This window comes from Alexandromys fortis, unplaced genomic scaffold, assembly GCF_014885135.2.
Source record: "Alexandromys fortis isolate MF-2015 unplaced genomic scaffold, M_Fortis_MF-2015_v1.1 scaffold_111, whole genome shotgun sequence".
Classification (NCBI taxonomy): Eukaryota; Metazoa; Chordata; class Mammalia; order Rodentia; family Cricetidae; genus Alexandromys; species Alexandromys fortis.
Window position 1 is genome coordinate 2,288,514 of NW_026067996.1, and position 25,667 is coordinate 2,314,180.

At 45.7% G+C, this 25,667-nt stretch overlaps 1 protein-coding gene across 5 annotated transcripts in view; it reads right to left on the reverse strand.

The window, feature by feature from the left end:
* Positions 1 to 712: 712 nt before the first annotated feature.
* The window catches only part of Prickle2 (prickle planar cell polarity protein 2), a 327,904-nt gene continuing 302,949 nt past the window's right edge, over positions 713 to 25,667 (reverse strand). For all 5 annotated transcript variants that reach the window (XM_050160238.1, XM_050160237.1, XM_050160241.1 and 2 more), the window contains one exon: positions 713 to 6,541. In XM_050160238.1, coding sequence (XP_050016195.1) covers positions 5,667 to 6,541 — 875 coding nt within the window. In that variant the 3' untranslated portion in view covers positions 713 to 5,666. The remainder of the gene's footprint in view (positions 6,542 to 25,667) is intronic.

The window sequence follows — 25,667 nt, forward strand, 5'->3', positions numbered from 1 at the left end:
TGGGCAGGCTAATAAAAAAGTGAGGATCTATGAAAAGTCACATGGAAACTAGCTAGAAAGCTAACTGCAAAATACAATTTAAATAATGTTTGAGAGGATTCCAAAACAAGCCGGGCTATTCCCCTTGCCCTTGGTTACCCACAATAACTACATAAGACCCTATTTCTGAAGACACAACATAATTTGGGTGAAGGACATAGAGACGTTAACCTCAAACCAACCAGGAAATGCCCTCCCTGCTGGCTAGCTGTCACAGTGCCTGCAAGTGCTAGGGAGGAAAAAGACACCAATGGTCTTGCCCAGGGCTGGACCAGCATGCTTACCCACATGCTGCGATACCAACCTGTCGGCAAGATTTGCCTACTGATGCAAGAGTGGCCTGCTTCTTATGGAGTAACTAACTAATTTCTGATTGGATCCGAATCCCATTGGAAACAATTTTATGCCTGCTACTGCAATCCTGGTCAGAAGTCAATGACTCAGGAAGTCCTAGGCCCTGGGGTAGAACCTGTTATTGTTATTTTGTCGGATGTTAAATTACACTCAAGGTCTGCTCTAAAGATCATTTTTAAATACAGCTCGAAGGCCTGCCGTAAATATCATTCTCAGACTCAAATGCTTTTTATCTTCCTTAGGATTCCCAAAGGCCAAGGCCACGCTCAAAATCTGGGAGGCGAGTGAAGATTGAGAAGAACGACAACATTTCTTTTATTCAAATTTTATTGGAAGTTTACAAATGTATTACAGAATCAGTAAAACATCATATCCACTTTACAGGGCACGGATCTCAAGCAAAGTGTTCAGAACAGTCTCTGGCAGAGCCCACACCAAAGGCCCCTGACAGGCCTTCCTAACAAACAGCTTGACACTTACAGATAACACAAACTCCAGCCTGCTTTACCTTCTTGGGCCCTCTGAGGTTTGGTTTATGCTTGTGGAATTAAATAGGATCTGGGCAAAGCAACTCTGTGCAGGAAGGAACGAGTCTGAGAGAATAAATGCTGGCCTAGTTTGCTGAAGAATACGGAGGAGTCATAGGTCTTAGGTTGTTAACTCAGGGTCAGGACTAAACCAGAATACTTTATTGAAAACAATGGAATTCTGCTAGACAGACTCAAGAGGAGGTCTTACTGGCAAGTGACCTCCCGAAATTCAGAGATGTTTGATTGGCGACCTATTGAACATGCATGGTCAAATGCCTAGACCATCAAGTTTTTCTTAGGAAATGCTCAAGATAGAACTAGACATCTATCTTGTGAGCTCACCACATTTGAACCATAGAAATGTCTGCTAATAGCACGTGACCTTTCCAGTCTCCTTTTAATTCTCCAAGGGAGGCTGGTTTTGGAAGCAGGAAATGAATTTCTATAATAGCAAAAGCTTCCAAAGGTGAGTCATGCTCTATAGGGGGCTTGTGATGACTGGACTCCTAATATGAGAAAACAGAAAAAGAAACCAGTCCTTCCTCCAGCCTGACCTTCACGGCTTCTGTATGGTCAAACTCTGGGGCAAACGGCTGACGAGAAGGTGAAGGTTTCATTCCTGTTTCCCTTATGCTCAAAGAGATGTCAATCCTCTCAAAAGATGCTAACCTGCCACTGTCTGCAAGATCAGTAGAGGAAATTGTGGAAACTTGATCTGCAGAGCCTGAAGATGCCACCCAGGTGACAATAACGACTCTGCCTGCATGTGACATTCAGGCCACTGGTTCGGTTTTCCACTTTCCTTGGCCATAGGTGGATCTTTGTGAAGCACAGCGTCTGGTCTCTGTCAGGAGTATGCAAAGGACACCGCCCTTTGGAATGCAAGTGTCCTACGTCCCTGTAAGGTGGGGTCAGATGAGGAACCAGACTCTTATCTGACCTCAGCAGAGTGAGCAGGAGCTGCCCACGGAACTGGCAAAGACCCTGAGCATGGAAACGCGGGCCCAAGAGAGCCTCGTTTGGCCTAAGGGGTCAGCTTCCTTTAGCTTGCACAGTGTGGAAGGAAGAGGGACTCGAGTCCCCTGGTCCCTGATGATGGATGTTTCCTAGATGTCTACCGCACGGCTTCTCTCCCAGGGACCCAGGGAAGAATCAGCTCACGAATGAGATGTGTTAGAAGACAGAGAAGACCTGCTCTAGTCAACCAGCCCCTTTGGACTAGTTGGAAAGATGCCTGGGACAAGAACCGACTTTCCTTGGAAAGTCTACATTAACCCATGGCTGTCATCTGCTTTGCTGGCAGGGAGAGCCTAAGTGCTATATCCATGCCAGCGCTGGCCCCACCTGAAGGCAAAAATGGCTAGGAGGTCATAAGAAGTGGAAACTTCCAGAAAAGGAACAGCAAATGCCATCTTGTCACAGCTCTGTAGGGGGAGCGTTCTACAGGAAGAAATTGTGACTTTCCGTATTATTAGAAAAATCCAGACTGCTCACGCAGCTGCGTGGAGAGCAAAGGATGGACCACAGACTGTGGACTCAGGGTTTCAAACACCCAACACCAGCAATTCTCCTCGGTGCACGTTAAACACCAGGGACTGAAGTCCCTCATTTACCTTCCCATGCGGTAGAAGATCCACAACCCCACAAGACAGAAGGAAGGGTCCCCGAATGCCACGCTCAATGCTACTGCGTCAGCATGGAACCTTTTCACAGTATCAAAGGTGAGGTGTGCTAGCAAGACCTCTCAGCAAGCTTTCAATGATTCATGCATTCCTTAGACTGGAGAAGAATGCTGGCTTAGCTGGTGCTGGGTCTGGCAGCGGGAGGAGATGGACTCAGTTGTAAAGCTGTACCTCTGAGCAAAGCCAGCCCAAGAATAGGAGATGGGAAAAAAAAAAGTCAACCAAATAATCAAAGACAAGAGAAAAGTGGGGAGAGATGAATCTTCCGGAAACTGGCCTAGAGAAGATAAAATCACGATAGAAAGGAACTGAGTACAGGCTCCACTCAGCAGGGAAACTCGGCCAATAAGAGGTAAAGGATACACAGGGGGAATCAGGGAGGAGCTTAAATTCTCACCCCAGAAAAGGATGCAATTGAATTTTGAGAATGAGATTCTGGGGGTTTATATCTCAGTTATGACTTAAAGGTAGAGAAATGCTAGTTCAGTGATGTTCTGCGCATTACTGGGCAGTCACTTGAAGGACCCACGGCCTCTGTGAGGAACTGGCCTTCTTCAAATTCTCTGTAATGCGCCTGGCCGCATTTAGGATGGGAAGAAATCGAAGGAGGTGGTGAACAGGTGGACCCCGAAGCCTGTATCTCATTATATGTCAAGTTTTGGCCAGAATGATCTTGATGCGACTTAAGTCGTTTCTTGGCTGCTTTCTTCTTCGGGCTGAGGGTGATTTGAACTGTATCTGGGAAATGGAAGAGGCACTCTGCCAAGGACAGAGGGAGAAAACAACTTCCAATGGGAGAATTTCTTTCATTGGATTTGGGGCCAGAGAGGATATGTGCTTTCAACCATTTGCTAAGCGATCTCCTTTCCCTCCCGTTTCTCAATAATGTCTTTTAATTCTCACCAATCAGCAAATGCAAAGCTCCAAATCGGACTCACCCAGTGTCTACCAGAAACCCGCCACGACAGTGGCATGGTGCTGCGTATTATCTCTTAAACAGTTTGCCAAGCAGCTTATTAACTTACTATACAAACGTAATAAAGTTAATTCTCCAGAGGCTTGGATAATTAATGAAACATTTAGATATGAAGATAGCATGCGGAAAACAGCCACAACCAACATTTGCATTGCTTTTTCAAAAAAATCAGTGACAATGACAAATGTCATATTAATACCTAAAAAAGCAATTCATTTTAATACATCCTGGAGTATCATCCTCGCATCCTTTTCAATCTCCTCTCCCCCAGACCCATTTAGAATGGCGTCTGACAAGCCACTTTTCACATTCTCTCCATTAAAAAAAAAATCCCCTAGAAAATGTTAAGTACTATAGTGAAAAGGGACCATGCTCGCCTTATCACGGCAAATGGCCACGGAGACACACTGTGCATTACAAGGACAGCACATCTCACGAAGGATGGGTCCTCCAGTGGATTTCTGCCACAGTCCACTGAGGAGTGGAAGAGAATGGACCAAGAGCAAGTGCTTCGTTTTTTTTTTTCTTTTAAACTGAAGCGAGCCAAGAAGTTTTATTTCACGTTATATTTATTTCACCGGCAGTGAAATGTCTTCTTTAAGCAAACTCACTCTTGAGCCTTTCTGTCTGACCAACAGTCCTCAAAGTTCAAAATGGAAATCTCTCCTGCCACAAGGTCTGTTTTCCATGTTGCTACCCTAGCGTCTCAGCAGCTTGACCCTCTTGGGTAATAAACTAGCTCTCGTGGTGACTAAGCTTGTCAAATTGGATTCTCTCTAAAGCACTGGGGACTAGTCAAGGTGGCTGCCACCGCTCTGCTTTCCCTCTACAAGGTCTTTCTCTCCGGTTTTCTGTCACCCACCTCCCCATTTCCACATCTACTTGCTTTTTGTTTTCAGATTTCCTTGTTCCCTATCCATGGGTAATGTGTGCCACACCAAGTACCCAGAGCCCTCCCGCAGCGTCCTTCCGCCCTGCAGTGGCAGACGCTGAAGCTCATCTGTATGAGGACAAACAGCTGTCAGGCTAAGGCAGCAGCTCTGGCTGCCTTGGAAGTAGAAAGCAGAAAACACAATCCAGGAAACATGAGCACCAAACAATAACTCCACATTCAAAACAACGCCATGCTGACAGCACACGTCGGCACCACTCACAGTCACTTTGATTCCCCCCAAGGGACAGATCGACATTAAGCAACTTCAATAATTCCAAACAGGGATGGCATTTCTCACAGAACTGGACTGACACTGGTTGTTATCTCTAATCAGCAAAAGCGACATTTGCAATTGAAATTAAAAAAAAAACCTACTTACTTTGTAGGGAATAAATTCTACTCAGGGTGGGGACAGACTTAAAGATGGCTCCTTTTTGACGGACTAGAGCATAAAATGCTTTGGGTAGAATAGTTAATTTTTCTTTTTTTCAGCCACAAAAAAGCCAAATTGAATATACTTCTTTGAAAAGAGTCTCACTGACATGTAACAGATTTGTATAGAAAGAAAACCAAACCAAATGGAAACAAACAAACAGAAGCCAGGTGGTCCTGGGCCACCGTCTACTACCACTCAGAGATAATGGAGGACATGCATGCAAGTCCCCACTGAATCCTACCATATAGAAATTCTTCTGTTATTACAAAATACAAAAATATTTTATCAGAACTCTCATTTACATTGCATTTACAATGGACATGTAAATAACTTAGTTTGGGGTCCTGGCTAATAAAGTATTTACTGGAAAAGGGATCCTAAAAGGAAGAGAACCAGAAAGAATATTGTTAAGTGAGCAGGTTACAATGTGTCATCTGGTAAATGGCCACTCCACCTTGGAAGGACATGACCTACCCTGGCCTCCACAGCCCGTGTTTCCAAAGTGGAATGTACAAATCATATTTAACATGCCCAAAACTGTGACATCAAGTGTATCTGCCAAGTCGACCCGCAGCCTTGCCTCCCTCAACTGAGAGCCTTCTCCATCTCTCCGCTAGGAACCATCCCCAAGAGGACTTGGGAATTCACGACAGTGCACGTTTCTGAGTTTACATTCTTAGCTCCCATCTTCCCCTGTTCCCCGACCCCAATCACATTAGGAAATGATACAATTTTTGCTCTTCTGTCTTTTCCTGCTGTGCAACTGTCCTCTGCCACTTAGGGTGGAGGATTTGGGGACACCGTAAGAGCTGTACTTGTGCAGGAGCTCATCGCTTGTGACATAGCGTAGGCGGGCTGGCTGGGGGATGGGTTCTCCTAGGAAGTAACCCTCATTGTCGGACTCTGAGGAGGAGGAGCAGGTGGAGCACCAATCATACTCCGTGAAGTAGGGTCCCCATCGTTCCCCAAAGGCATTCTGCAAAGCCAGGTCTGACACAGTCCTGGGACACTGGCCGTACAGATCCCGCCGGGACCCCTGCCCCAGGCTCTCCTGGAAGCTCCGTTGGCGCATGAACTGATCGTAGTCCTCCCTGGCTCTCAGAGGGGGCCTTTCCTTCAACCGAGCGATGACCTCTCGCTCGCTGGCTAGGTGCAGGGCGTTGTCTGAGCGCGAGCGTCGGGACCTTCGGGACCGGTGAGGGCGGAAGCGGCGGTTGTCATCCCTGGAAGTAGTTCTCCTCCGAGTGCGCTCACTCATGGGCTGGATGCGCACACCTTCCTGCCCTGGCAGCTTGCTGCTTGCTATGCTGCCATCAAAATCAAAGCTCTGGTGCATCCTTCCATGGGACTGCAAGTCCCTGTACCCCAGGGGGTTGCTGAGCTGGTGAAGGTTCCCCTCCATCTCCTGGTACTGTTGTGCAGACAGCAGGCTGCGGACGGACTCTGCGCTCCTGAATTGCATGGAGGAGTTGAGCGTGCCCATGTTGCTCAGCTTTTCTGAGACATTCATGCCAGAGTCTTTGCTAAGGTCAGGCATAGAAAACCGAGACAGGTGCTCCTGGCGCTTGGCGCCACCTTCCGCAGACAGGCCTGGGGGCAGGGAAGGAGAGAAGAGCACCACTATAGTTAATACACATGTACAGCAATGGGGTGGAAGGTGTCACTATTACTCTCAGTCTGGGGTCTCTTCAGGGTGTGGCATAACTGTGGCTGTGCAACACATCAAGGCTCTCATGCTGTCTGCACGGCACGGGACTCCCACCACGGAGAATATAAAAGCTTAAAACCATCGCTAGACATGCGCTTTCGTGGTTACTGATTTCTCCAAAGGCTGACGAGTTACTAAGAATTCACTGTACGTCCTGTGCACTTTTTCTCTATTTAGAATTTCACATCGCCAAATATTTCTGTTGCATCTTCAATTCTAACCATGCTCTATAAGCTTTGTACAACAGCTGATAGCCATCTGGTCAGTGACTGGCCAAACTTAAGCTGTTTCTTACCACAGTAAGCCTAGAATCTAATTCTAAAGTCCTGAACTAGCTTACTTTGTTGGCCCAAAGCAGTTTTCTGCTTGGCCTGCGTCCCTAAGTGGCAGGTAGCCATCCATCTCCAATGGCTCAGACATTAAGCGACTCTCGAGATGGAGAAAAAGAGATATTTATCCTCTTGGCTTGTCAGTGATTGATTGCCCAGGGATTATCAATGACTCTCTAGCAGACAGAAGATAGGAATTGTGCTTGGGTCATTTCTCCGTCCCCCAGAGAGAAGCCTTTAAAAATGAAGCAGTGACCTTAACCACCATGGCAGAGCTGGTACCCAAGAAATGGGTCTCCACTCCTGAAGCGCTGCACATTGTCAGGGCTGAGACCGAAGCCGTTCTGAAGATAGTGGGAGATGTGTGCGCTGGGAATTTCTTTTGCATATCTTAAAACAGAACTCTACGGAGATGCTTATCTCCGTAGAGTTTGGCCATTTTACCACTTCTGATCATCGACAGCAATAAGCCACCATTACCTCTGCCACTGATTATCTTGGTCTCCCAGTGGGATCCCTGACAGACCTAAATCAATGCTGCAAGCCTTTTAGAACATGTGGTACTATCTAAAGCTAAGTATACATATATAAACACACATGGATTATGAATAAAACCATTCTGTGTGGGCTTCTGGTGTTATTTCTCTTGTGCATATAACCCCAAGTAGAGAGGTCTCAATTATCCACTGCCATCCCTAGTTCTATCTCTAGCATAAGTTAAGTAAACGCCTTTCCAAAATATGCAGACATATTCAGACAGTGGAGCTTTCTTATAAAAGCCTGGTACTGGAAATCATTTAATGCCACCCAATGTGAAAATGGATAAATATTGTGATTCTGTTTGCCATTACTCACTAAGAGGTACTGGAATTGTTGGAGAAATGGAGCTCAGGCTAGAGTAGGAAAGCAAAAAGATGAGTCCAGAACATCTTATGCAAAAAAGGAAACGTTAAAAAGGACACGTGATGAGAGCTTGCTAGAAGACCACGCCCCCCGAAGGAGGTTCCCAATGGCACACTCTGGACACGTTGAACATTAAAATATTTATGCAAAGTAGTTACTTATAAACCATGGAGACAAATGGGAATTCGTAATTTCATACTGATACCAGACAAGAGAAGCATCATCAAGTCAATAACTAGGGGGCTGAGCGGGGTTCTTGTGCAGCGGGTGCTGCTCCCTCACTGCCAGGGAAGCGAGTCTACTTAGAGGGAAGGCCAGCTGGCCGGATCTGGAAACTCATTTTGCAGTCACTGGTATTTAAAAGAACTTAACGTAAGAGCCCAACGTGACCACATCCAGGGAGAAAACGCCCGATGGGAGCTCGGTAACACATGATCCTTGGACAAACATTTAATGAGTCATGTGAAATATCCTCTCAGCCTGTGTTTGGTTTTGTCTTCTATACCATATTTTCCCCTCAAGAATGCTGTTCTTATTTTTCTCAGTATGGTGTCCTTCATCTCATGTTTTCTCCTGAACGCACTAAAGGTACTCAAGTCTCTATGTAATAGGATCTTGGATACACTTCAAAATGCCTCTACATTACTTACATCCTAAATACTATGTAAATTCAGTGTAAGTAGTTGCTGTTCTTTTCCATGTAGGGAACAAGATAAAAGGCTGGCCATGGTTTCACAGAGATGCAGCCATCAGACCTCGCCGAATTCCCACTGGGGGCTGACTGACCACACAGGTGTGGAATCATAGAGCGCATCAACTGCGTTCTGTATCATACTCTCCAGTAATTTAAAAAATGAATTTATCACTGATAACTGTCAGAGCAAGGGAGCTAGGTGTTCCACGCCCCACTTTTCTTGCTGTTTATCTCTGGCATATAAATCACAAAAACTGACCCGCAACCATTTAGTCACTTCAGAGCCTTGTCTAGCTGGAGATGGGACCCTGACATGCTAAAATGATGAACGGGTGATCTGAGCAGATGAACTCTCCCAAGGAAGAAAAGAGAATCTTCTAAAAGTTACCCAGGGGGCACCGCTATCTTTGCAGAACTTTCTGGGTAAGTTATTTAGTGGCATGGAGGTTAGCTTCAACAACCTAGCAAAGGCCATAAATTCTCATGAAGGCTTCTCCCCAACCAGCCAGGCAGTAAAACATCTCTAAGATGTATGTGGGCAGGTTCCTAGTTCCAGGCAGAGGAAAAATTGAGGAAAGTAGTTTCTGCTCTGCTCTAGTGGAGAAGCGAGGAAGGGTTGGGCTTCTTCAGGCTCACTTCTCCAAGGTGCTCTGTGGTTCAGTCACACCATGCCCTTGAGAACAAAAGCACTCTGTCACCGGCAGAGTTTATGGTGTTCAGGCCCGGGGTCCATTAGTAATCCTGTCAAACAGAAGTTACTGTGCAGGGGGACCTGCGAAGAGATCGCTGGCTCCACCTGCTACTCTTGAGTGAAGTCACAGTTTCCTTTAGGGTTTTCTTACATGCAAGGGCAGCTCAGAGATGAGCAATGCATGTGCACTTGTGCCTAAAGAGGGTGGTTCTGGGGTTAATTCTTTATTGGGGAATCCAAAGTTTTTATGCAAACTTCAAGGTCCTGCTGTAGTTGGCTCTCCACCTTTCTATACAAGTTGCCATCGAGTCACATTTCTCGAGTCCCCTACCCCAGCTGTGACTGCCCACCCCCCTCCATCACACGAACCTGCTCACGCTTTCCTTTCCTTTTACTTAAGCTGCCCACACTGTTTCAGTTTTTAAACATCTGTGCATCAACTTATAGCTGAAATGGCTCTGCAAGGGGGCAGCCACCCTGTTCTCTGCTCCCTGCCTTCTCACAGAACTAGCAGGATCCAGAACCTTGGGGGAACTCAACGCAGAAGTCCAGAATAAAGGCCAGTGAAGCCCCATGCAGCCCACGGCTTGGACAACGTGATCACCTTTGACCTGCTATGGGCCAGGATGCAACGCCAATGCGTAAGATTGTAAACACCTGGAACAAAATACTGCAGCCGAGCTTATCAGTCTCAGGATCTCTGGCAAACTACTGTGTAGCTCAGCATCAGGGCATTCGTGGCTTTAAAGCTGAGGAAGATATGATTTGTAATTAGCTCCCTGAACTGAGAACATGTTTCTGTTTTGTTGGTCACAGCTCTGGAGGCTGGTTTAAGTTAGCAGTTCTTAGGTCCCTAAGACAGAACTGTACCCTCATAGCTCGTATTCTCATTGAGAAACCATTCCCTTTTCTTAAACTATGCACGGCAAGATGGCCTCCTCCTGGCTACGCCACTTTTAAAACCCCATGAGCTGCATATTTAAAGTAGACACAACGATGGTACCTGGGTATGAAAGTGGAAGTGATTCTGGGCGGGGGGGGGGCGGGGGACAACGAGTGGGCTTTCTGTTTAAAATACATCACGATAGTCATACACCTGTGAGTTTTTGTCTTATCAATCTTTCTGGTTTGGGCTAAGTCCCAAGACGGTGGGAGTATGTGTTCCTGTTAGCTACCTTGCCTTGCCTCATCTGCCATTTGGGATGGAGAAAGCAAGGCCTGGAAGTCCCCAGTGAAAGAAATCATGACCCATGATTTTGATATCCATAAAACAAACAAACACAAAACAGCATTGGTTAAATGTGGTTTTATATGAATGAATGACTCTGTGAACTACAACCCATGTTCTGTCTGATACATTCTAATGTTCTCTAGACTGCCAGAAACTATTAAGAATAGTTTGACTCTCCACTGACATCTGAGATTTCTTCCTTATACTTCCTTATACTGTTGATGTTCAATTCTTTACTTTGTGCAGAAGGACTTATTGTCAAAACATGGAAAATCAGTATAATGGGCCAAGCAGTGAGATTCCCCTAATGTCCCCTCCACTTTCCTGAAACACATGCACTTTTCTTGACACTAGTATAGAAATTGTGTGTGTGTTTGTGTTTGTGCATGTGTGTATGTGTATTTCTGTATATGTATGCATGCATACCTTTGCGCAAGCACATATGTGGGAAGAGTGATACGTTCTGTGGAAAATGTTACAGAGAAGTCTGACCTCACATTTAAAACTTGCATGATGGGGTGTCCTGGTGCTGGAGAATCTGGGTAGAGAATCCGCCATCTCAGTGACTGTTGAAATAAAGAGCGGCAGCGGGGCTGCGTCCCCAACACCCCGGCCGCTTGGCTAGCTCATGCCCGAAATAACAACACACAAACTGTATTCATTTAAAGAACTGCTTGGCCCATGAACTCTAGCCCTTACAGGCTAATTCTCGCACCTGGTCTAGCCCATTTCTAATGCTGTGTGTAAGCACCCCAAGGTGCGCTTACCGGAAAGATTCTAGCCTCCGTCCATCATGGTGTCTCTGCTCCAGAGTGCAGAGCTCTTGGGTCTACCCGGGAGAGCTGAGCATGGCGTCTCTGCTCCAGCAGAGCTGTCGGGTCTCTCCGGAAGCAGAGCAGAGTCTGACTTCACTTCCTCTTCCGCCCAGAATTCTATTCTGTTTACTCCTCCCATCTATGTTCCAAGCTGAGGCCAAGCAGTTGGTTTATTATAACTTAACCAATGAAATCAACAGATTGATATATGACACTCCCACATCACTTCCCCTTTTTCTGTTTAAACAAAAAAAAGAAGGCTTTAACTTAACACCCTGGAACACAGGTTATATCATGAACGACCTAATTAACGACACCCCTATTCAGCAGGAAGCAGTTTGGAAAGAAAAAACTACGCCCATGTTCCCAACTATTGTTTATAAATGTTCTTTTACATTTAAAGGGGGATATGATATAGATATGAATAATTTGCATTGGTATGGATTTTAAGGTCAATTTTGTTATATGCATTGGTATGGATTTTAAGGTCAATTTTGTTATATGTATATGTATTTTTGAACTTGATTAAGGTATTGTGATTGTGTAGTTCATTTAAAATTGTAATGTATAATTAGGAAATATAGGTTGTTAATAGATTTTCTAGATATATAGAGATATATTTCAATTAGATAGGCATTCTTCATATCTTTCAAAGACTGCAGAATATGGCATTTTAAATGTTTTAATAATTTAGGACTTTTCATGACAAGGAGACACGTCTGCTCCTGGCAGCACCAATCTACTTCAAGAGGAAGGTGGGCATCGAAGAGGATCCTTATGGAGTTGGATAGTCATTTGAGCAAGAAACTGCTCTTGCCTGGACTGTTACATAAACTGGACACAGAGAACCCGCAGAGAGAGGACTGCTGAACTTGCCTAAAGGTGAGATGGTCTTTCGGGGTTCCTGCTTCATGAAAGAGTCTGCGAGACATTCTGCAGGACACAGCAGAAAGTGACTGAACTGTTTTTGGAATTTCCTGCTTCGTGGAGGTGTCTGCTGGATACTATGGGCCTGTAGGCCGAAGATGGATGCCCCAACGGTACAGAGGAACTTTGGGTGACTGTCCAGGCAGCGAGATGTCTCTGTCATTTCTAGAGTTTTCTTATTTCTTGTTTACTTAGGTAGTATTATATCCTTCTGGAGTCTTTGATGGAGTTGAAGAATGAATAGATAGTTATAGTTTTCCTTAGTTATGATAAGAGATAAAATAGATATAAATATTGTAACTGTAATTCTTGCTTGATAACTGTTTTGTTATATGTAATTTTACTATGTTAAAGTTAAAGCCTTTCTTTTTTTTGTTTAAACAGAAAAAGGGGAACTGATGTGGGAGTGATTTCTTATTAATAAAGAAACTGCCTCGGCCCTCATAGGACAGAAAATTAGGTAGGCGGAGTAGACAGAGGAGAATGCTGGGAAAAAGAAGCTGAGTGAGGAGTCGCCATGGTTCTCCCGCTCCAGACAGACGCAGGTTAAGATCCTCCCTGGTAAGCCAGCTCATGGGCTACACAGAATATTAGAAATGGGTTAGAACAATATGTAAGAGCTAGCCAATAAGAAACTGGACCTAGCCAGGCCAGGCAGTGTTTGAAAGAATACAGTTTCCGTGTAATTATTTCTGGGTATAAACTAGCCATGCAGGCGGCTGGGTGCCGGGGACGCAGCCCCGCCGCTCCTATTTCAACAAGTGACAAAGACACCAGGTCCTTTCCTCTCAAGTGGAATTGTTTTGTCAGTAGACTGGGTTTTCTTCTCCAAACGATATAGGCTTTGTGAGAGGTATCTGATGGGGACTGTGGCAGTTTGAATGTAACTGGCCCCCATTATCTCATAGGGAGTGGCACTATTAGAAGGTGTGGCTTTGTTGGAAAAAGTGTGTCACTGTGGGGGCAGGCTTTGAGGTTTCCTATGCTCAGGATACTGCCCAGGATCTCAGTCAACTTCCTGTTTTCTGCAAGATGTAGGACTCTCAGCTACCTGTCCAGCACCACATCTGCTTGTGTTCCCCATCATGATGATAATGGGCTGAACTTCTGAAACTGAAAGAGAGCCACCCAATTACATGTTTATATATATACACATACGAGTTGCCAGCTGGGCAGTGGTGGCGCACACCTTTAATCCCAGCTCTTAGAAGGCAAATGCAGGCGGATCTCTGTAAGTTTCAGGACAGTCTAGCCTTCAAAGTGAGGTCTAGGACAGCCAGGGCTGTGACACAGAAAAACCCTGTCTCGAAAAACAACAACAACAACAACAACCACAACAACAAGGTTGTCATGGCTGAGGGCATGGTATCTCTTCATAACAAAAAACCCCAACTAAGACAGGAATGGTAGGCGGAAGGGCCAAACATCTGAGTGCACATGGCTGCCCCATAAGGCCTATGTTACCTGAGGTGTGGGTACTATTCTGCTTAAGAAACCCTGTTTCCTAGGAGAGAACTATCTTCTTTGCAAAGATTTAAATTGTTCTTTTCTAGGGTGGGTCTGAGATTCACCAGGGGGTCTTGTTTGAACATAGATTGGGATTCTTTGATTCTGGGTAGGGTCTGCGAGGCTCCTGGATGTGCCCCTGTCTATGGATCCCATCTGAGTACCAAGGGCTGTGCACACTTTACCCAAGCTGTGGGCTGCATCGAGATTCACTTGCCTTTATCTTTAATTTCTGTATTGAGTACTCACAAGGTTCTGGATCCTGCTGGTTCCGTGAGAAGGCAGGGAACAGAGAACGGGGTGGCTGCTCCTTCGCAGAGCCATTTCAGCTATAAGTTTATGTACAGATTTTAAAGATAAATCATCTTTTCTCCAGGGGTCTGTGCCTGGAGCAACAAAAAAGTCTGTGTCTCATAGGACCATCTATATATGTGATTCTTTTAATACCCTTAGACCAAAGGGGGTCAGGGTGGAATGTAGCTTGTGGATCTCTGCAGTTCAACCCATTAGTACAGCCTGACTGCTGTAAGTTACGTCAGCATCCTCAAACGCGCAGTATCCTCGCCCTCTACTGGTACAGGAGAATTGTCTGTTTTTTGTCAATCATGTTTTAAATAAACGCTGATTGGCCAGGCAGGAAGTATAGGTGGGTCAACCAGACAGGAAGTAGAGGTGGTGCGATGAGAACAGGAGAATGCTAGGAAGGAGGAAGCCCATTCCTCCCAGGATCACGGAGCAACATGTGACCTGCCCTGCTGTGAAAGTTACCGAGCCATGTGGCTAACATAGATAAGAAACAATGGGTTAATATACTCTACAAGAGTATCTACAAGTTGATAAGAAGCCTGAGCTAATGGGCCGATCAGTTTATAATCTTATAGAGACGTCTGTGTGATTTTCTTTGGGGCTTTCTGGCTGTGGGATACCGGGTGGGACAGAAACCCCAACAAGTAGGTCCCTCATGTTACACTCTACAAAGAGGAGTCTTCCACAGAAATGGGCATTGGTGAGAAAACAAACCAAAGTTTCAAACAATGTCCACGGTCAGCTGGCAGAGAGATGCAATCTTCGCTGCCTTCCCCTCCCCCGTGTGTCTCAGCAGCAGAAGATCCATACTTAAGAAGAAAGACAGCCTTAAATTTAAAGGCAGCCCATGGCACAATGTTCTGTTTCTTATTTGTCACCCTGTCTTGTCCTCCTTGTGAAAAACTGGCATGAGAAGACAGAGAATTATGATTGTGCCAACTTAAAAGATACGCTTGCTTTTAACACTGTTATGCAGTAAAAGAAATAGAATCTGCTCCCTTTTGTCCCCTAGACATTTCCTTCTCAAAGTGATGATTTAGCCCCCTTTCAGCAAGGTTTCCCCTACGTTGTTTTTAGTCTCTGTTGATGAAGCAATAGGAATTATTTTAGATAAAAACCACAGACTACATGTAAGAGCTGGAGTGACATGAAAAAAATTAAAATACTTAGAACAGGAATTTGCAAACTATTGTCTGGAATCTAAATCACCTCACTGCCTGCTTCTTGTAAATAAAACTTTATTAGAATACAACCACACTCACTTATGTGTACATTATCTATGACTCTTTTCCAGAATCCAATTGTTTTCTTCTGTTCATAAAGACTATATGGCCTATAAAACCCCAAATATTTATGTTCTGGTCCTTTATAGAAATGACTGTGCTATAGCAATTTGCTTGCATCGGTGTGTCTCTGACCATGTGAGAAAGATCTTGATGTTCACGACTGGGGAGTGTGTGTGTGTGGGGGGGACACATTGTTTGATCAGGTCCCTTGGGACCTTTTTTTTCTTACTGAGTCCATTGATTTCATCAACACCCTGAACTTCAAGCAACAGCTGCTGAGGAACTGTCATCTAGGCGGTGGAGTTTAAATACCAGCACATGTTTCTTGATGACAAGCCCAATGTCATCAAATGTCCGAAATGAGTGGGACAGGGAAGGCTGGGGGAGGGGCTGGAGATAGAGGGAAGTGGGGAGGGGATTAGACACACACAGTCCTTGGGACTCAAATGGGATCCATAGACAGGGGCCCGTCCAGGGCCTATTAGACCTACCCAGAATCATAGAATCCCAATTTACGTTCAAACAAGGCCTCCTGGGGACTCCCAAGACTACCCTAGAGAAGTACAATCAAGAGAATTTCTTTGCAAAGAAGATAGTTCTCTCTGAGGAAGCCTGCCTTCAGGCCCTCAGACACTCCAAGTTCAGGGTTTCTTAAGCAGAACAGTACCCACACCTCAGATAACATAGGCCTTATGGGGCAGCCCTATGCATTTAGGATGTATGGCCACATTTCTGTGACTATGACAGCTCACAGTGTCCTCAGATGCCAAAAGAGGGCAAAATCAGCACAAAAAGAACCAAGGAATACAGTCTGGCAGCTGTCATCCGACCAGAGTCTGCAGGGAGTCTCTCCAGTGTGTCAAGAGTGCCAGTAGGGTGTATACGTATGGAAACAGGATTTCTATAAAGTGTAGACACACCAGCCCCCATGTTCTACTACCCCTGGGAACTGCTAGCCTGTTTTCTGTGTAATGGCTGACAGTCTCACACATCTCTGTAGCTACTTTCAAGAGTTCCTTGTGGTGAAGGACCCTTCTCTTATTTTTCAGGTTCCCGGCTATTAGGGAATCTTTCTCAACTCCTAACTGTGGTCATAAGTCCATGTTCTGCATTCCCGGGGACCAGAAGATCCCAGCAGGTGACAGCGTACACTGTCAGCTGCTCAAAGAGCTGGCACATCTCAGAGTGTATATTTTGCCAGCTAGTGCCAAGGCAGCATGGTAGGAGGAAACGGTAGGAGCTGCACACTCCTGATTTTACAACTCACCCTTCTCCAGCCTTTCCCTGCCCCCTCCCTTGGGAAAGGCCACCTGAGCATCTCTGGCACACTCTGAAAGATTCAAACAAATGGACTGGCTTCTTCACGGCCAGCTGGTACCAAAGACAGGCATGAGGTCTGAGCCTGCCAGCTGGGGAGCCACCAGAATGGAACAGAGCTAGTACATTAACCAAGCTACCCCTGATCAGATCTTGTTCATTCCAGTTGATTGTCCCAATAAAGATGGTTTTGTGTCAACCACACTCCATGGCAGACCCTATGCCCAGGACTAGTTAGTTGGTCAACATAACTCTGTGTGTCTGTGTGTGTGTGTGTTGGTGTTTTTTTTTCTCTTGTTTGCTTTAATTTTTGTTTGTTTGAGAAAGAGACTGTAAGAGATAGCCTGAAGTTGGGTAAGTAGGGAGGTGGGAATACTCTGGGAAGAGTTAGAGGAAGGGAAAGACTAGGATCAAAATATATTATATATTATATGGAACAATTAAAAATAAAACATTTAAGAAGAAATGGTCAATAAAAATTAGTCTTTTAAGAATGGTGGAGAACCTTAGAAAGGGTTATCTTTTGCAAATAAGTAGTGCTAATTTTAATCACGTGGAGAGAATCTTAGGCAGTACTACTTGGGGGATTCTCTGTGTCATAGTATCTATTGCTAACTTAAAGGGTGTAGAAGACCTTCCAACCAGTTGAAGATTGTCTAATATACTCTAGGCTTACCATGCTGCTTTCCAGATATGGTTAGCCAACAAGCAGACCACATTGGAATGTTGGTTTGGGCATCAACAGATATCGGGATACAGGAGCTCTATAGCTTCCAATATTGGAGATTTGGGTGATGTGGGATTCCCCTCTGTATGCTGTGAATACCATTGGTTAATAAAGAAACTGCTTTGATCCTCTAGCAGAGCAGAGTGGAACAGAGCTAGGTGGGGAAAACTAAACTGAATGCTGGAGAAAGAAGGCAGAGTTAAGATAAGCCATGTACCTGCCAGACACAGACACTGAATGTAATCTTGCTGGTAAGCCACAGTCAAGTGGCGACACACAGATTAATGGAGATGGATTAATTTAAGATATGAGTTAGCCGGAAATACGTTTAAGCTATTGGTCAAACAGTACTGTAAATAATATGGTTTCTGTGTGATTACTTCGAGTCTGGGTGGCCAGAAAAAGAGCAAGCAACCTCCTACAACAGTTGGGAGCCAAGGGCTTGGAGGTCAGGCAGTTTCCTCAAAGATGTCAACCAAACCCTGATATTGTCAGGCATTGTATGCACAACTGTGAGCAGGATGCTTTGGGTGACATCTTACCAGCTATTCTTCTATATAAGAAAAGTCATAATAACCAAGACAATAGAGAAATGCAAAGAGTATAGAGAATAACCCCAGAAAGGAAACAGAACGGAGACCAGGGTGGATGACAACATGCTGTACTAATCCTGACAATGTCGGCCAAGAATTCCATGCTAGTGATAATTAGGGTGAGACCTAAAGGATAAGGAGACAGCCAAGGGTGGAGAAAATGTTCCAGGCAGCAGAAACAAGAACATTTTGTGACAGAGAAAGTTTTTTTTTTTTTTTTTTTTTTTTTTGTATTCTAAGAAGTGACAGAAGGGCTATGTAGCTAGAAGATTCTATGCAAGGATGCGAGTGGCAAGATCAGACTGAGGACATAAACAGGAGCCTGAGAAAGAGGTCCTTGTGTGTGCCTGAAGGTAGGATTAATAAAGACCTCTGAGGGGCAGCAAGGGGCGTGGTGAAGGGCAGTGACTTTGGGTTTTACTTTTCAGCTTCATGCCACCTTAGTTTAGATTTGGGGGCTGGTAAGTCAGCTCTTCTGGTAAAGATTCTCGTGGCTGAGCCCAATTCCTGAGACCAGCATGGTGCAAGGAGAGAACCAACTCCCCCAAGTTGTCCTCTGACCTTCACGCGTGTGCTAAGTGTGCAAGTGCGTGTGTAGACACACACACACTAAATAACTGCAAAGAAAAACAATCCAGATAGCTTTTGTGAAATGGGAGCAACTATACAAGCTGAGGGTAAAGGTGCCGCCTGGGTCAATGCAAAGTAGCCCAAACACTGCTGGTGCAGTAAGGTCACACGCACACCACGTCTTCTCACTGGCCCTCACCTGTGTTTGGTATCTGAAGGAATTTTTACATGTGTCATCACATCTCCATATTTTTTTTTTTCAAATGATCAATGAAGAACTGGGATAATTCACTCAGGGTCACACACAGTCGCTACTCCAGACGTTTTCCGCATGCTTGCTTTTCAGCGTTGAGAACACGAGAGAGAATGTGGCTAAGACACCGGCATTCAGCAACGGGGAAAGTAGACATGCGCTGGTAACCAAGTCACTCGGTAGCAGTAGTGATGTAATCCTTTTCACTGATGTACAGTTTTCTGTATAAACTGCTGCTACACGTGACATGGGGGACATCATACAAATACAATGACGTCACTGTGGGCAGATACAAAAGCATGCCCATCTGATCCCATTTCTGTGGAACCGTAACTTCAAACGGGTCTGTGCTGTCAGGTATTGGGAAGGGGTGCAGCAGGGTGAGGCACAACGAGCTGTTGGGCGCTCGTCTGCTCTTGACTGTGGACATGGCAGCAGGAGTATAATCCCCACTGAGTATCAATGTGCAGCCTGCATATTTCTGTTTGTGTGCACCTATGATCATTAAATATCTCACGCCCCCAAAATGCAGGGATTTAGTTATGGCGATATTAAATGTATATTGGAGAACTCCCCCTTTTCAATGCTTACTTTTCAAGGGCATCTTTCTCTCACATGACTCAAATTGGTGGCCAATGCACTTCTTGCAGTGCTGGGATGAAAGCTAGGGTTTCATACAGGCTAAGCACTTCTCATCCACCAAGCCACATCCCCATCCTCTCTCTTTCTGCTTTAAGTTGGCATGCTCAGGGGCCTTTTCCATTGATGGTTCGATGCCTGGCCAAACTCATGTGTATTATACCTGCCTGCCTATCCCCTTTGGGCATACGCATTTCTTTATTGGGTAATGTCAGCTTGACAAGGGGGGAAGATGTTTGGATGAAAGCAGTTTAGAGACTTAAGAGGCAGCACACAATGCTCCCTTGTAAGCTTTGGATCTGTGCTTCTCCGATCGTTTCCAGAGCTACAGACTGACAGAGCGTCACTCATGACTGTACTCATGATGAAGCTATTTTACAAGACTGGCTAGAAGAAGGACTTTGTTACAGAATGGACAGGTCAGGATGGCATATTTTAAAGAGTAGATAGGTAGACTGGATGAAGGCGATGGGCCAATTACTAAAATTTTGGATGATTTCATAAGTGAATGAACGTAGAAGGGGAGCTGGAACAGGAGAGCCATGGCTGAGATTTTCCAAACATGTCAAACTTTTATAAAATATAAGCTATAGAATATAATTTCAGGAAAAGGATTAAGCTTTTACAGAGCTCATCCTTTTTGAAGGCATATAACAGACTGTGATTCAGGAGATGCCAGTAGAGGTACTTCCACTTGACAGACTAGCAGCTGAAAATAGAAAAAGATGAGCATGCTACCCAAGGTCATGGGCGAGGGTGGGAGTCCGTGATGGAGACAGGGATTGGAGTAGTTTCCCGATTTCCCAAGACAGCTCATTTTCCAGCTTCAGCAGACATGCTAATTATCCAGCCTTAAAACAAGATCCAGTCCACTAAGTCTAAGGTGGAGCCAAGACTCTGAATTTCTATCAATCTCCTAGAAGATGCTGATAAGAGTTGTTCTGTGGACCACAGTGGGTTTTATTTTTTAAATTTTTACATGTATGTATGTATATATGTATTATATGTATGGTATGTGTGTGTATATTGGAATGTGGAGGCTAGAGGACAATTTGCAAGAGCTCATTCTAGCCTTCTACCACGTGGGTTCTAAAGATTGAACTCAGGTTAGCAGCAAGCACTTTTGCTGGCTAAGTCATCTTCATAGCCCCATAGACCACACTTGGAAACACAAAGGTATGAGTATAAAACAAAAGCCAAGCACCACTTTTAAGAAGCTGTGTGTCCTGGTGACTAACCACAACACTCTTCTACAGGCATATCAAACCCCCAAGCTTCTGGGTAGGGAGCCAGGGACCCATAGAAACAGGGATGTAGACCAGAACCTTGCTCGGCCCTGTTTTCCTCTTCTCATGGATGCATATGCACCCTACTTCTGCTGAGACACAATGAAGCCAGGCCTGGGTTCCTAAAACAGCATAAGAATGTCAACCCGGGTCCCAGAACTGTCTTCCCCCTTCTCATCCTCCAGTTCCTACCAGCAGCCTGAACCGTTTGCTTGGCTTCCTGAGGCAACTTGGCCTTGGCTGGGTTCAAGTGCGGCACAGATGGATAAACAGCTGCTCGCTGGAAGGAGCCATGCACCCGTGGAGATCCCCAGACCCTCACATCTTTTGTCTCCCTCCTTGAAAACCTTCTGGAGGATGCAGCTTGTGAGTTAAGGGAGTCTTTTCCACACATCTTCTCTAAACGATGCTGAAAAGACTTTTTGTGAAAGCAAGTAAGTTGTGGGCTTTTTTCAGGACCTCTCGAACACTGGGGTCTTTGCTGCTTTTCTTGTCTGTGACAAACACTTGACAAGAAGCAGCTTCGTGGGGAAAAGGGGCTATTTCAGTTTACAGTTCAAGGGAATACAGTCCATGAAGGAAGTGAAGACATGGCGGCAGGCAAGCGAGGGGTGTGAAGGAAGCAGGGGCAGGCTGGTCCTGCTGCATGTGGAGTCTGGACACAGAGAGAGCAGGAAGTAGGGCCTAGCTATGAAACCTCATTCCTGGGATGGAGAAATGGCTCAGTTTTAAAGCTCAGGCTCATAACCAAAACCTCATTACCTATTTTATTAAATCATGGATTTTTTTTTTTTTTTGGTCACAAATTTTGATTCTTAAAGTTGCCTTTGAATGCTCTTTCACATGATTGCTGAGGGTTTTGCACGTCCCTGTCATGTGGCCTTCCTGTAGTCCCACCCAGTCAGTTGACCATACTCTACCTTAGGTAAATCTTTGCTCAGAGTTTGTGCAATTTCTTTTTACTGTTTGCTGGGCTCCCTAGGGTAGCGGAAAAGCACCTGGCTTGGAGAGCTGTAAACCCTCATGAACGAGTCCCCACATTAATCCCTCCCGCATGAACCCTGGCTTGTTTTCCTGAATGTTTTATCAGTTACTCAAGGCTGCTCCTCTCTGACAGCAAGGGATTTCGATTAGATGATAGTTCTAAACTGGGGACCCCGCCCTCCTTCAGGCCAATGTGGATCACTACTGAAGGAACTTAGGAAGGCATAACCTCCCTACCCTTACTTCCTACCCCCAGTAAAAGGCAGCTGGCAGAGTCTGTCTTGGCAAGAGAAAAAGGTGAGTAGGGTAGACGCCAGGAAAGGAAGACGCAAACGCAGTTAGGAGGTGCCCAGATACCCGGGAAATGTCTGGGTGAGTTGTTCGTAAGTTTGAGAGGGAAGGGGGAAAGGGAATAAACGGGGTGTGTGTGAGAAAGAGTTTGCTTCACTGTTTCCCACCGATCCAAACCTATCACAGACTCTCACGAGGGTGTGGTGCCTACACTTTGCTTCTCCAATGTATACATGTATATCTCAGTGGTCAGTGTTAGCAGCATGGGGCTTCATCCTTATATGGGTTCTGGGGCCCAGATCTACAGTCAGAATTTCTGGGAGTGCCACTCGAGCTTCCATAGCTTCCACAAACTCTCCAGTTGATTTTTATGCCCCAAACCATCAAAGCTACTGCTTCCATACCATCTGGGCATGAAGAAATATCCAGGGTCTCAGGATCAGTTTCCAGACTTGGGGGCAACTTTGGATTTCACAGCTGGGAAAGCTGCCTGTTCGGTCACTCTGCCTTGCTGGCACCAAGCAAGGCATGGAGATTCTACAGTCGGCAAACCCAAGGGGTGCTGTCGGAGGCAGGATTTCCAGGACAGTTTACGCTCCCTCTCCTGCCAGATCCTGGCTGGTGAGGACTGATGACTTAATTCCCCTGCTCCCATCACTAAATATGGCCTGTGCACCAACCGGCCAAGAATGGACTCAGCAGAGTAGATGGCAACCCAGTTCCCTGGAAACCATTCAGATGGCTGGTACCCCACTAGGGCTTTAGAGATCTGGCAAAGGGAGAGACTCGAGTTGATCTGCCTCCAGCATGGATGGTCAGAGCTCTTCCTGCTGAGTGCTTAGAATCTGAAAATGCCAGTCTACTCTGCCAGTGCAGCTCCAATACTGAAGCAAGGATCGGTTCCATCCAGCACTCAACTCCAAGTTCCTACTTTTTCAATGGATAAGCAACAGATGCAGGATCTAGAAGGATGGCTTAGCTATCTTATATTAATACAAATTTTAATGTACATACGCCTTAGTTCAGCAATCTCACTTCTAGGAATTTATAGTATGGAAACTTTCTTGCAGGCATGCAAATACAAGTCAGAAGTATATTTCAATACCAACTGAGGCAGTAAAAAGCTGGGAAAAAGTATAAAAGTCCAGCAAAATGGCATGGGTTAAAAGAATTAAGGACAGGTACTGAAGAGATGGTTCAGATCTTGGGTGATGTTATTAGAATTTTTTTTAACAACTAAACATATCTGGGTTCATGGGGAGTTATGAGAGGTCAGATGGCCTAGATCTTGTTGGCATCTCAAGTCATCCTAACTCCACCTACACTTCAGCCTCACTGCTCTGAACTCTAAGGAGGGACCCAGTGTCTCTGCAGCGCCTTTGAAGGAGCCGCAGGGTTGGTGCTACTGGTGAAACAAAGCATTTCCTGTAGCTGCTAAAGGGTCCTCTTTTTAGTCATGTGATCAGAGGCAGATTTTTCAGTCTCTCTAAGCCCATTCATGTCTCTGTAAAAGAGAGGTGGTTAATTTAACAAGTAGCTTATGAACATCAACAAGGACCAGTTTCATTAAGTGCCCACGGTGTGTCATTGCTCCAGCTTCTGGGGCAGCAGAAGAAAAACAAAACAAAAACCAGATACAATTCCTGTTCTCTGACCTTGTTATTGCTAGGATAAAATACACAGACAAAAGCAACTTAAGGGAGGCAGGGCGTATTTTGGTTCACAGTTTCGGGAAGATAAAATCCGTCATGGAGGGGAGGACATGGCAGCAGACGAGGGCGGGCATGCTGGCAGGAGCCGGAGGCTGGATCCACACTGTGGAAGCAGAGAGTGGACAGGAGGCAGGCTAGCTACAAAGCCTCAAGGCTTGTTCTCCAGGATGTCTCCACCTCCTCCCCAAACAGTGCTACCAGCTGGGGACTAAGGCTTCAAATGTGTAATTCCATCAGGAAACATTTCGAATTCAACCCATTACAGGGTGTCACAAGTAAAATCTATGATGTCAAATTGTACTGACGTTCTAGAAAAAACACATGAGGCAGAGGAGAGAGGTTACATTATGGGGGCTGCACTCAGGAAGTAAGAGTTCCACAGAGGATGCCCAGCATCCTGGCAGAGAGCACCACTCTCAGAGGGACCAGAACCGATCCCCCTTGCTACTTCTGCGCCTACCTGTAGTAGCCCAGCAGCTCCACTCGTGAGGTTTTCTCCCTCGTCATTTGACAAGACCTACCACTGTTTATGTCTGTGTGGGTCAGGCAGTTTTCTACTTCTAACCCCATCTGAATCTCAAGAGTATTCTTGAGTATTCAGTGCTATTCTCATTTTCCAAAAGAGCAACCTGAGTCTAAGGGAGGCTGAAAGCAACCCAGCAGAGCGACCAGGGCATATTCAAATCCTGGCTAAGGAGGATGAAGGATGACCTTCAGTAAGTAGCTGCCCTCCAGGCATGATGGTACAAGGGCCCATCATGGAGCTATTCCTGCTCTTCTGAGACCTCAGTATCCTGTAGTATCCTCTATTTCTACTCTCTGCTTGGTAAGCTATTCTAGGTCACAATTCAAGACAACTTAACTTCTTTTCTCTCTTGGTTGTAGCTTATGACTTTAGCTTACCAAATCAAACAGCTTCAGCTGCTCCTCCTCTTCCTTCTTTTAACTTGAGATGGGATCTCATCATATAGCCCAGGATAACCTCAAACATAATCCTCCTGTTTCAGTTTCCTGAGTGCTAGGACAACGAGATATGCCACCAGATTTGGTTCAGCTGCCCGTCTTAGCTGATGAACTGCAACAGGCAGTGATTAACCTGGAAAGAGCGTGGGGGTTGTTAGGATGGAGGCCTAGCAGGGCCGAGCAGGGAGACCATCCTCCAAGGCTATAGAGGATTATGAAAGGTCACGTCTCTCCTCTTCACAGCAGCAGGTTTGCTACCACAGGGAGAAGAGCTCACCGTTTGCTAACAGCAAGATGGCAGAGGAAGAGAAAAGTGGCACTTGAACCAGGCTAGCCTGGTCTGAGATCACCTACGATAGATCTAACAGTGGCCAGAGCACATGCTTGCCTGATCCACAGCCACAGTTTCTGCTGGTACAAAACAGACCCAGAACATCCATGCTGGCAAAGAGAGTTCTGAAGGCAGAGTCCACCTCTACTGCTGAGAACAAAGCCAAGTGTCAGGATCCACAAAGTGAGGCATGGAATGACTGCTCTGTCCCCCACCAGAGGTGGGTATAATACACCTTGCTAGCAGACTGTTGTGTGCTGCTTAAGTTCACTGAGAGGCTGGTTCTGGAAGTGGGGTTGGCACACTTCAGACCCAAGCATGTTTAGAGTGTCCTCCAAGTCCCCTTGTCCAGGCTGTGTTGACCCCCTCCCCAAGCCTATTAGATGGAAAAGGAGACCAGCAGAACAGACAAGAGTGAATATACCACACCCCTGAGAGTGAACAGTCGGCCTGAAAGTACTGTGTCCTTGAACACAGCTGGGAGCTAAATCGTGCCCAGCACCTCCCCAAAGGGAAGTCTCAGCTACAGTTTGTCACGGTATACAAATGCCCACCGTGGGAACAGCTAATCGGAAGCGTCACCGAGGAGAAGACTTTCTGCTCCAGCCGGCACCCCTGGTCCCTGGGGCTTCCCCCCTCAGTTCTGTGATGGAG